Below are 12,844 nucleotides of genomic sequence, written 5' to 3'. Positions count from 1 at the left end.
TTGTGTCTGTGCTGAAACACAGAGATGGGCTGCAGCACGTATGCTCAGTGGGGAAGAGAAGATTAAATTTGCACTTGCTCAGCCCAAACACAGGCAGGCTGCAAGTTGCTGATCCTGTTTGCCTTTTCCACCTCCCTCCCGTGTCTAACTAGCACCATGAAGCCAGCGGCCCCTCAGCCTTTGTTACTGTTCCCGAGCTGTGCTGCTCTATGTCCAGGCACCCAAGCCAAGGGCAGGACTCTCCTGTCTCGGTACAGATGAGTTACACAACCAGGCCTTCTCTGGGGATTTCTGTGGCTACCAAAAGTAATTACAGAAACTAGAGAAAGGGAAGTTGTGAGAGCACTGAACAGCAGGAATGGGGTTCCCAAGTGCTGTGGCTGGTTGACTGCAGAGTCCCGTTATCAAACGGTGCAGGCAGACACGAGCTCCCCTGCCCACCCTTCTAAACCGGCCAGGGGTGAGTTTTAGTGTGATGGAACCAACCTCTCCTGCTGGCTGCTGGGCCCAAGTCCTGCACCCACACTGGGCAGCTGACACCCAGACCAGGACTTGCTGGTACCTGACTGACTCAGAGCATGCCTGGAGTTCGTTCACATCTGGCCTGGGTCTGTCTAGTGTGGCTGTGCCCTGAGGAAAGACATGGTGACTGATTAAACGAAGCTAAAAAAGCTCATGCTGCCAAAGATTTTCCTGGAACCCCTTGTAGGCAGAGGCCTGGCAACACCAGAGATTTCTGTGTGACCGGGTCACAAGACGTTGCAGATAAATAAAACCGAACTGATTGTACAAAAGCTATTTTTGCAAAATGAAATCTGTTTCAGAAAACTGGGACTTGAGTTGCTGCTTGTTTCTTGGCAGCAGAGCACTAACGCCTGTGATGTGCTGCCACTCATTTCTGGCAAGCTCCAACTATGTGGTTTATAATCTGCGTTCATACATAATCACTTGCAAGTTGTTTCTATAGATGCTGAATATAAAATATTTGGATCAAACAGATTGTATTATCTTACATAACTTGCTCCCTTCCATACATTCAGTGCCACATCTCTCTCTTTTTTACCCCCTCCTCTCCCCGATTCTACGATCCTGTGATGGGGAGCTTACGGATTGTACTTTAGAACAGGGCTGCTAAAGATAGAGGAAGCCCATCCGTGGAACAAATGACGAGTGGGTGGCATTCAGGCAGTGTGGCATATGCATTCTTTCTCATTTGGTCTGGCCTAAGGAAAGCTTTCATGCATCCTGTGATGTATTTCTCCTGCATCTCCCCACCCCTGCTGGGTTCCTCTTTCTCACCTAGGTTTGTCATAGTGTTCTATATATTCCAGCCCAAATTTTGTCCCAGCTTAGTTTTCACTTGTCCTTTCCTACCGCAACTTTCCATGGACTTCACTGGAACTGTGCTTACAGAAGACTCAAGACCCTCCAGATTTGATTTTTCAAGGAAAGTCTCTCTGCCTTTTTTTTCCCCACTTGTGCCGATTTCACTGGAAATAATTCCTGTCATGCTGTCTACCAGCTTCTCCACTCTCATCCCCGTAGTCAGTGAGCATCTCGCAGATGGATCTGCTGGAGTGCCCGTGAGAAATCACAGCACAGCCATATTCTCCTGTTAAATTTAAGTGAGCTGTGACCTGCGTAAGTGTGACGTCTTATCAAAGGTCACACAGAAAGTAGTGAGAGCCGAAAATGAGAAACTATCCTCAATCTCAGTCCTTTTCCTTGGGTACAAAAGGTGTCTTGCAAATGCTGGATTTGCCTATTGCTATTTATTTCTTTAAGGGTGAAAATTTTTATTGTTGCAGTTGAGTTCTACCCGATTAAATTCCTGCATATTGACCTGGAAGATTTTGGTCAGGATAGAACTGCTGCTTTAGAGGATTTGTTCTTCAGTTGCAGTGTGATTGGATGCAAAGTTGGTTTAGCTGAGCAAAATAGACTTAATGTAACAGAATTTCCACTGGACTGTGTAATGTTGAGGCTTTGCCACATCTTTGCAATATCTGCTCCACCTGAACATTTTCCTCAGCTCTATCTCTTTGATTCACTGAAGCATATTGTGTTAGTTAGTTAGGTCTGAAATACCTGTTCCCACAGTGCCACACTTCTGTCACAAATACAGTCTGCCTCCATGTGGGATCTCAGCTAAAGGCTCTAATTTACAGCTTTTCATTTCAGATCTCCTTTAGGATCAGTACTGTTTTCAATTGATAAACTACCCTCTTTCCCCATTTCAGATTACACTAAGTCTCTTACCTTTTTTTGTTTGCAGAGAGAAAATCAAGAAAGGTCTTAAGGATTTGGAGGAGGTGATACCAGCAGGTGAGACATATATACATGAAGGACTGAAACAGGTAGGTTTTCCTCATCTTCTTGCAATCAACACATGCTGTGTTCTCACCCTTTGGTTAACAACCTGTAACATAAATGGATTGATTGTATGCCTCAGTCTGTTATGCTCAAATCTTTCTAGTTGCCTAAGTGGTCCCAGGGTTGCCCAGACATTGTGCAAATCCCATGCAGATTAGCCATCACAGAAATTTGCCATATGGAATTTCTCTGACTTGCTCCTTCGCAGCAGAGCGCGGGTCTGTGTCGTGAATCTCAGAGCTAACCCAGCATACCAATGACATGGTAAATAGTCACACGCAGCTCTGGAGGGCTGTGGGGCTTGCGGCATCTTCTGGAGCACTCTCCTTGGGGAGACTTTACTGCACAGAGCGGCGTTTACAAGACAAATGCTCTTAATTTTGGACCGTCTTAATTATGGAGTTCCCAACTGCTTATATTTCTTTTAGTTAAAGTAGTTAAAGTGTACCGCGCAGTTTTGCTGAAAGCCCGGGCCCTGAAGGTGAGGATCTAAGCTTTCACTGTTACAGACAAATCGATTCTTCCTCTGTGCCTGTGGAACCATGTTTGTAACTGAGATCTGTGCGCTGAAAAGCTGGGCAAAGAGAATTTTGTTGCTGTTTAAAAAGAAAAAATTAGTTTTAAGCCATTCTTTTTGTATCTTGGAACCTACTGACTGCATTTGAAATCTGTGAGGTGGCAAAATAAGCCGTAACAGTGGATCTGAAGAGATCCGCCCTGGAAGAAATGAGTGTTGGCAAGGACTGATGGGTTAGTGACCCCAGCGCTTTTGAGATGGCCTCACTGGCAACTGGAAAGGACCAACGAGGGGTTTCCCAGCTGGTAGTGAGTTCAAGGGAGGCAGAGAACTGTCAAGAGAGATAGGTTTGAGGATGAGGCTGAGTGTTATTTCAGTTGCTGTATTCGATGCTTAAAAGATGCATTCTGGTTAGAAGTTCAGGTGCAATTTTAAGATGGATGATTTTTTATTTTGGTTTCAGGCCAATGTGCAAATTGAGAAGCAAGGAGCCTCGAGGTTCTCTAGTATCATCATTGCACTGACAGATGGCAAGCTAGATGGTCAGATTCCCTTGTATGCAGAGAAAGAGGTGAGCACGAGCTGGAAATGCGTGTCATATTCTGCAAAGTTTGAGTGCTGCCTGTTGAATAAAAAAATGCTTATTCCTCTGTTCTTTTATGGGACAGGCAAGGAAATCCAGAGACCTGGGAGCGAGAGTTTACTGTGTTGGTGTCCAGGATTTTGAACAAGAACAGGTAAGAATAAGAACATTAATACTTTAGTGTACTAGGCAGTACCTGGGTTTTACACAGTTCATGTTTAGTATGGAAATTAATTTTACTTACATTAGGCAGTATGTCTTCTCTGGCTCAGGAAATGCACTCAGATGTGGATGCAGACATAAATAGAAAGAGTGGGTGTCGCGCTCACTGCCGAGGAGACCCGTTGGAAATCCCCTTGCTAGCTGGGAGCTGGCAGCAGAGAGAGTGCAGGCAAACCCCTCTCTTTGGGATGGCAGTCGGGTCAGGGTGGTGGTTGTGTGAACAGAGGAGCTGTAGACAAGGTTCAAGCAGCATTTAACAGCCTTGGGATAAAGAAAAGAGTGTCGGATCCATGTTCTTCATTGACCAAAAGCTCTTCCAGAGTTGCTGTGTCTCAGGGAATGCTGTAGCTATGTCTGTTCTGTGACTTAAATAGAGATGCACACAAAAGGCTCTTCCTGCAGAAGGTGCAGAGGAAGGCTTTTTAGTGGAAGGCAGAACAAACAGGGAAGGTAATTCTGGGCAGAGTTATGAAATCACTGCCAAGATACAGGCTCTTAAAGGCTTCCTCAGCATGATGTTTGCCACCATGGCTACCCACCATTCTGTTAGCTGCAGTCAGCACTATTAAATCCTCCTGTTTAGAAAACTCATAGTTAGCTGTGAGAGAGCTCTCAAGTTTCCTTCTCTTTGCAGAGCTGATGAGAGTTGCTTTTAGACACCCATTTAAATTTAAGGGTGAAAATCAGCGTGATGAATTTAGTTTGCCTGATGATTCATGTTGTTTGCTTGTGTTTTCTCTCCAAAGCTGGAAAGAATTGCTGATGTGAAAGAGCAAGTCTTCCCTGTCACTGGAGGATTCCAAGCACTTAAGGGGATAATCAATTCTGTGAGTACCAGGCAATAGGTTTTACATTTCCTCAAGATTACAGCATTCTCCAGTCCTGCTTACTTTTCTAGGCAGAACTAATTCCTAAGTCAGTAATTGCAAAAGGTGAAGTTCCCTCATGCTTAAGAGATGCAACTCTGTAAATCAGCATTGCCTGCCCCTCCTGCAGTTATTCATGCTCAGACCTTGTGGAGAGTTTGAAGACTCTCACAAGGAGAGGGGAATTCGTGCAGGAAGCTGGAGGGATGCTCTGAGGAATGGCTGCTGTGGGTTTAGTCTGGAAAAAATGGAGACTGTTTCTGTGGGAGAGTTGAGAAAAACTTGTTAAAATCCCGGGGAATAAGTGCAATTTAGGAATTGTCCAAATCTTCACATTCAGAGAAACATTCTAAATACATGACTTTAACCACTCGTTATCCCAGTAAGTGATAAGACTCAGTTCCATTTTTGAGCATGGCATGACCAGCTCCCATCAGTGAGATGAGGCCGTTCAGCTGATTACTGTGGTTTGCAAGAAGGGATCAAAGCAAGAGATACATTTTTTAAACTAAAGGCTGCGTATTTCATGCAAGGTTAACAGTGCTGCTGCTGCTGCGTGTAGGCAGCACAGTGCAAACAGGCTTACTGGCAAAAGTAAAGTCAAAATCAAAAATGAAATTCTTTTTCTGAGAGAGATCCCACTATCATCTATTTCCCTTTCCTTTTTTTTTTTTTAAACAACAAAAGGATACGACTCACATACAGGATATTACACAGTCACAAATGTGTCACTTCCCTTGAGCAGTGGTTTTTGTGCATGTCATAATGCAACAACTTCTTTTCCTTCTATTGCTTAAAATAAATGTAATTTCAGAATCTTCCTTGCACATTCTAAAGAGAGATAATCAACCTTTTGTTGCATTGACATTTATTCTCCTGAAAAGACAGTGCACCCCACATGCTACTGCTTAAAACATTTACTGTTAAAAATCTCATTCTACGCCATTTGAAAGACTTAAAGGACTCAGCCATGTTGCTGGTGCAGATGATGCAACCTCGAAGCCACTAGTGCTAGGCTTATTTATGAGAGCTGAATGTTTAGCCCCAGCTGATTATGTTATGTTTCCAAGGATACTGCTTTTCAAAATGTGTGTGTCAAGGCAGAACCAGATCGAGGAGTAAAGACATTGGTGTTCAGTGTTTCCCCTCCAATGAGGGTCACTGACCTGCAGATTGGAGCCTTCTGAGGAGTCAGGTCTCTCCACTACTCCTCTTGTCCTTTGAGGAAGCAGCAGGAGTGCAGCAGGAGTACAGTCCCTTGAGGAGTCTGGAATTCAAGCACATGAAGATTAGCACAAGCTGTAGGATACCCATTCTCAGCCAAGGTGTTTTTGGGCAGTAGCAGTGCCAGCCTGCATCTTTTATACCTCCCAGGGGCTTTCAAGCACCTTCACTTGTGGGCAGTGAGGGAAGCTTTTCTGATAAGGTCTGGCAGGTGGTGCTTGCACAAGCCTCAATCCAGCTTCTTCTGGCACTTGTGAAAAACCCGAGTGTAAAAATCCCAGGTGTGTGCATATCACAGCTGTAGAGCAGGACCAGACACACTGAATGGCAGCACTTTGTTTTAAGGTAACAGCTTAGCACTGACAGGAAAAGTTCTACAGCTTACATGCGAGGTCTGCCCCTGCAGACTAAACTCATGAGTTGGTCCAGGGTTTATTTACAGCCTGCAGCGGCAACAAACATGTCACCACTTGGCTTTTACCACAGAGCATGGATCCAAGTATCCACAGCTATGGTTTTTGTTTTGTTTCATTTGAATTTTTTGTGTGTGAGTTTTGTGGGTTTTTTTTTAATGCATGTGTGGTGGCTAAATTAACATGATTTTTTTGTATGCTGTAGTTATAACTCAATTTTCTTTGCAGGGGTTTTGAATAATTTTGACAAATCATTCTCATAACATTATAACATTGGTAAGCAGATCAAATGGAACATGAAATATTCACAGTTTTCCTTTTTAGTTACTATTATAAATTCGTTTCAGTTTGCAAGTTAGCTAGAGAATACAGACTCAAAGAGATCCTTCTGAAAGGGAGAACTAATTTTAAACCAGATGAAAACGAGATACTCAGGTCCCAAATGAGCAGGAGTATCACTCCAAGTGCAGAGTCAAAGGTGCAGTTGTGAAACCCTCCGTGAACATTGCTAAACAATTTTTGTTTAGAAAAATCACAGTTTTCAGAAATGGCAGCGGCACAGCAATTAAAACCCCTGAGCAAAACTACACCCCAGAACTGTTGAGTAGGAATGATGCAGGAGTCTCTTCTACATTGATCTCTCCAGGTGTGAGATTTTTTTGGCTGCTATCTTGTTATATCTTGTACCCTATTCCAGGAGAGCTGAGCAGTTGAACTGCATTTGTTGGTAAAGTGATGGGCTTTATCATGGAGTGTCTGTTAGTACCTGCTCTTGCAATTGCTTGCAATCTAAGCACCTATTCCAGTTTATTTTCTCTGGACAGATACATGAAATATGTTTAATCGTGCCCAGGGATGAGCATGGAAGACAGTCGAGATGAGCATTTTCAGTAACCCAGGCTTAGATGCTGGAGAGCTCGCACTGAGTTTTTGACCTTAAGTTCAGATAAAACTCCAGAGAAGTGGGAAGGGTTTAAGCACCATCACACCATGTGTTTCTGCTGAATAACATCAACTACCAATTCCAAAGCCCTGTGCAGAACTCTGAAGAGGGGGCTGCTTTGTGAAGTTTCCCACTCTGCCAGCATTGCTAATACCTAACTGTACGAAGTCGTAACTAAACATCATTGTCAGGGTGAATAAAATCTAAGCAAAACTCTACAGCTTAAAAGCAAAATGCTGAAGGCGAGCTACTGCACTCTCAGGAACAGTTACTGATGGGGTTTGGCTGGTAATTACACGGAGTGTGGCCTCGTGAGCGAGCCAGGGCAGTGTGAACTGCAAGGCTTGGGGAGGGCACAGTTCCTGTCATCATGCGGCAGTTCAGTACTAGATAAGAAAATGAAACCCTTAATTAAACACAAGTCCTGCTGATTTATGAGTGAAAGTTGTCTGGTTGTCTCTGCAGGCAGAATTGGACAAGGCTTGTGCCTTTAAAAGTTACATTAAAGGAACTCACTTTAGTAACCTTATTAGAGTGTGTGACAGCTCTAAGTAGACTTAAACACATTTTTATACTAAAGTGACTTGACAGCACTTAATACAGGAAGTTAAAATATATTTTGTACTTAGGAAAGCCCACGAAAACTTACCAGATAAGACTACAAGAACTAATACAGGCAGAACTTTAGAGGAAGTAATCAGTTCAAAAAAGGGTCAGCCTAAAATTCCTTTATCTCTCATCGGTACAATTTCTTAAGGAATCTACCCAGGAAGGATTATAAATTACTTAAGAGCTCTACCTGGGAAGGATAATAAATAGAATTGCTAAGCTCTTTCTGCTTGTTCATTTTGCAGGTGCTCTGTTTTTTTTGTTCATTTTACGTGGGAAACCCGACCTTAAACGTAGTAGACAAAAACAAAATTGATCAAGTCCTGTGAACTGAGGGGTTGGACCACCCAGAACATTGTAAATGCAAGCTAAATTGTATCCAAGTTGGCTGAGCCCTCTGGGGAAAAAACCCTAAGCCTTAGCATAAAGCTGTCAGTTTGTCCAGGAAGAGTTGCAAATTTGGATACTTAAGGATCCACCTCTTGTTGAAGGGGGGGACTGGGGGAGAGAAGACCTCAGGATTTGCAGGATGTGAACTCCCAGGCTGGAGTTACTTAGACCCATCAAATTAGTGCATCTGGGAACAGTGAGGTTGAACAAAGGATTAAACGCACCCAGGGTCCTTTAGAAACTATATTCACCACTTATACAGGGACAGACTCTGGCTAAAGGGGTGTAAGTAGGGAGTGCTATACAAATACAAATTCTCTGCTGTAAAAGTATAAATTCTCTCCAGTAAAGCGTGGTGGGTAAAGTCTGCTTCTCTTGCAAAGAGCAGTCAGCAAAATCCCTGTGGCATTCAGATCCATTTGGACACCAGTGAAGGGTATCTACTGAATATCCTGGGGGTTTCCATGTCAGCTGGATGGTTCCTGTGTCACTCGCTGTGCATGGCAATGCATTCCTACCTTGGAGTTACACGGATTGGTGACAGCCAGCTCAGTGGGGCCCGAAGGGAGCTGCTGCACAAACCGTACATGGCAGCGGCACGCTCAGCCGGTACCTGATGGAGTCACTTCTCATCTGGAGCATGGTGACACTCACTGTCACTGTGCCCCAGTGCTCAGCACAGAGAGGGGCACCACAGGCTGCTGACAGGTCTTGGTGACAAGCAGACTTGTCCCTGTTTGCCTTACTAACACAAAGTCAGCAGGGAGGGAAGCTCACAACCTGTGTTGGACAGTGAGGTGGTGCTCGAGACGGGACAAAACCAAAGTCTGGTGAGGGTGAGTCAGTTCTGCTGAGGTAGGCAAAGAGCTGTTTCGTGTGAGGAACAATTTTTGCCTTTAGGTTTGTAAAACTTACCGTGCTGGCTTCCCGAAGATGTGCTCCATCCTCTCTCTGTGACTCTGATGCCTTCTGCTCTAGCTGTGCTGTCAGCAGCACTTCCTCTGGCTGACCTGGCTTTGGCACTGGGGGATGGGGAATTATTGAACTCACACAAGTCCAGCAGCATCTCCCATGGGTACCTGCTGTAAGGTAGCAGAGTTCATATTTATGGAGAGCAGGAAACTTACCCACTGCCACAGGTGGTGCTCCAGCTTTGGACAGTGGAGAACGCTGGTTCCATGTCCCTGACATGGGAGCTAACCAAACTCTGCTCTCTGAACCACTCGTGTCTCAGGGGCCAGGTTGTGACTTGGTACCGAGCAGTAATCAGGGACTACATGATTTTCAAGTAGTCCCTGCTTCTGCCCAGCCTGCCCGGATTCCTTGAGCTGAGCTGCCTTGTACACTGCCTTGGTCACAGTGTGCTGAGGCTGCTCCCCGTTTCCTTAACTGCTGTCCCTCCGCTGTGAATGAGGGGTCAGCCAGCTGACTGCACACGGTTAAGATTTTTCAAGGCCAAAATCAGCTTAAACGGTTCATTATCAATTATACATCAACTTAATTGGATCATTTCCTGTAGGAAGAAAATATGCTCAGTTTATGCACTGGGAATCCAGGAAGCAAACTATTAGACATTTAAGGAGGGGGGGAGGAGAAATGCAGCAAGTTATCATTAAAAGAATTATTCTGATTAAATCAGTCATCTTCTTTAATCCCCTTGGACGGTCTAATCTTCAAGCTGCACTGGGTGCAAGGTTCAGAACTAACACTGCGCTATGTTTTCCATGTGATTGAGACCGAGGAGATAGTTTTGGGAATTACTGCATGTAGTTGTTAAAAGGAATCAATGGCCTGGAATAGAATGCTTTCTGCTCTACCCTTCACTGCTGTGCAGCCCTTAATTTGACATTCTCTGACATATTACAAACCATATAATGTTCTCCTGGAGCACAGTGAGCTTGATAAGCCAGCACCGGCACTGACACAGCTCCGGTTAGTGTGAGCGTGCCTGTGCCCTGTGATTGGGATGGGACTTGTCAGCCATCCCTGCACGCCCGGCAGCTCCGTTACGTAAGGGATGCTGCACAACTTGCTCCAAAGGAAGCAGTCACAGGTCCAAATGAAATCCAGTGTTTCTGTAGTGGTAAGTTTCTTGGAGCCAGATTTTTCTAACTAATGGGAAAAAAATAAATAGGCCGAACAACTTTTTTCCTGTTATGGAAAGTAACAGTTTTTCTTGATCCTTAGTTACATTACTTGGTAAGTAATGGGTTTAGGGTTGTTTTTAGTAATTTGGGGGTAAAGGTTCCAGTGCTGTTAAAATCCGCATCTCATGACCCACAGTTTTGTCATCTCCATTTGCTTTCCTCAGCGACTGCCAATGAGGTACTACTCAGCCTTGGTGTAATTAGAATATTCTCACTAACCTAACACCGTGCCAGGCTTCTCTCGGGTGGTGATTTTATGCAAGACCATATGTCTCCGGGATTTTTGTCTCTTAGATAGGGGACAGGGTAGCAGCCTTCCCCTTCCCCTTGCCCTTTGTCCACAGCGCTTCGAGGCTTGGCAGCAAAGTGCAGTTAGCACAGATGTTTGGCAACAGAGGGAGGTAGGGCCTGTTAGATATTAACCGCTGCAGTTCCTGCTCTTTGTTGGAGAGAAGCACCAAAATGGTGTTTCCAAGAAAAGCACCTGTTTCTTTCCACGTTACCCTGAATCAATCGTCTTCGGTCTAGTGTGAGGTAGTCCTGCTGCCTCGTGGCTTTCTACACAGACCAGCACTGCAGAAGTAAATACAGGGTTTGCTTGAACACAGCAGAGACATGTGGTGTGGAACCAACACTAGAAAGAATGGAAGGCTTCACTTTGGAAAAAAGCAATTAATTTCAGGGAGTTCAAGCATTAGTTGCTATATGGAGGAGCTGGCCTGTCCAGAGCCTAAGGTGAGCTGTGACTCAGAGATCCTGTTCATGATTAAGGTTACTTGAGTGTAATCACTGACATCAAAGGCTCTACTTGTATTTGTTTCCTCTAGTATTTTTATCTTTAAAGCCTAACTCTGCCACAGTATTAGAGGCACAAGTCCTAATCAGGTAAAAAAACCAACAGCTCATGAATGAAAGAAACCTGTAACTGTGTCAGCCTAAGTACATCTTAAATTCTTGGTCACCCTGATTTCACACATGTACATTTTAGATGCCATGAGGGTCACTGAATTCAGCATGAAAAATCCTGCTCTATGGACAGTTAGCATTTCATTCTCTACAACAAAACCAGCAAGGAAGTCCATCACACCAATTAAACACCTTCTGCTTTTCTTTCGTTTCCTTTTTACTGCCTCAGCAATAGTGGAAAAAAACGTTTCAAATTAGAGGGGAAGAAAAGGAAACAAGCTGCCCGTAGTACTTCCCAGTGACTCATAGAAAAACAAAGCCGCATGGAAACATGGGGTGAGCCCAGTCCTGATTCAGCCAATGAGAAGGAACAAAGCAGATTAGCTTTAGGAACTAAACTGAGCCCCTGGGTGAGCTTGGCTGGGCACGGCTAACTCAGAACCAGCACAACGCTGCCTTCATCACCCATCCCTCTGAGGAGCTCCACGTGGAGCTGGCATGAGCCTCAAAAAGGCATTAACTCACCAGGGACAGGCCTCACTGGACAGCAGTGTTCCACAGGCTGGGACAGCTTCCTGCAGCACTGAGCAGGGTTCCTAAGACTCCACCTGCACACACTACTCCGCCTGTGCACGCAGGAGCCCCTGTTCCTGCCTGCCACTTAAGTGGCTGCCCCTATGCCCGGTGGCATTCCTGACCAGCCAAAAGTGCAGCCAATTCCTCATCAGAAAAGAACCCACAGCACTGGAGTGTCACAGCTGGCAGTCAGGGAGGCTTTGCCTATGTGCACAAATCCAGCTGAGACATAGAATACTCTAGGTGGATTTAAACACTGTTATGTTGTCAGGGCCCTTCGCTTCCTGCCCCCTGCTTGCAGTACATTTATCGCACTGCATATCCATGTTTAGCAGTGACAAGTTCTTAGTCATGTTTACCACTGTATCTTGAGATATATATCCTGATAAGAGGTGTGGCTCTTGGTGAGGCCTGTTTTGTGGTCACCTGAAAGAGGAGTTTGGCACAGCACATTCAGAAAGCACATCCTCGTGGCATGTTACACACTCAACACCGGTCCTCCAGTTTTACTCAGGTTCTCAATTTACCACAGTTTCTAGCTATGCTTTCCTTGGGGTTATAGTTTTCCTCACTAACTGTTCTGTTTGTAGCATTCCCAGGGAAAATTAAGGACCCCGCATTTGGAAAGGAGAGAGGAAAGAAAGGGAGGTTGGAATCTCCACAGGAAAGCTGCTGCCTGGAGTTGGCTGTGAGGCTGCCATGTAAGGGTCTCTCAGGGCTGTGCTGCCATCTCTGACTTGTGCCCACACACTTTGGCTGGCAGCACCTCCAAGAGCAGCACTCGAGGCACAGGCTCTGTGCACCAAGCAGGAGATACAACTGCTGGAATATCACCTTTGCACATGCACTCTGGTTGATTGTGTTGTGCTGTCAGCAGGTTTTGCTGGAGCCTTGCCATACACAAGTAGAGCAAATAAGATTATTTTTTAAAGGTGAACATTTTTTCTTCTTGAAAACTTGGTTCTGCAAATAACAAGTCGGATACATTTGTTTCTGTCAGGGAACCATGCTGCTTCCCCCTGGAAATCACAGCAGTCTGATTTGGGATCAGCTTCCAGAGAGCACTAATGTAAAC

General features: G+C 44.9%; 1 protein-coding gene across 6 annotated transcripts in view; it reads left to right on the top strand.

Annotated features, from left to right (window-relative positions):
• Positions 1–12,844, top strand: part of ANTXR2 (ANTXR cell adhesion molecule 2) — an 81,839-nt gene that overhangs the window by 6,565 nt on the left and 62,430 nt on the right. For all 6 annotated transcript variants that reach the window (XM_027668544.1, XM_027668543.1, XM_027668546.1 and 3 more), the window contains exons 4-7: positions 2,276–2,357; positions 3,354–3,461; positions 3,559–3,627; positions 4,442–4,522. In XM_027668544.1, the coding sequence (XP_027524345.1) occupies positions 2,276–2,357; positions 3,354–3,461; positions 3,559–3,627; positions 4,442–4,522 (340 nt within the window). The remainder of the gene's footprint in view (positions 1–2,275; positions 2,358–3,353; positions 3,462–3,558; positions 3,628–4,441; positions 4,523–12,844) is intronic.

This window comes from Corapipo altera, unplaced genomic scaffold, assembly GCF_003945725.1.
Source record: "Corapipo altera isolate COAL_440 unplaced genomic scaffold, ASM394572v1 274, whole genome shotgun sequence".
Taxonomy (NCBI): Eukaryota; Metazoa; Chordata; class Aves; order Passeriformes; family Pipridae; genus Corapipo; species Corapipo altera.
This window is presented reverse-complemented; position numbering and strand designations above follow the sequence as displayed.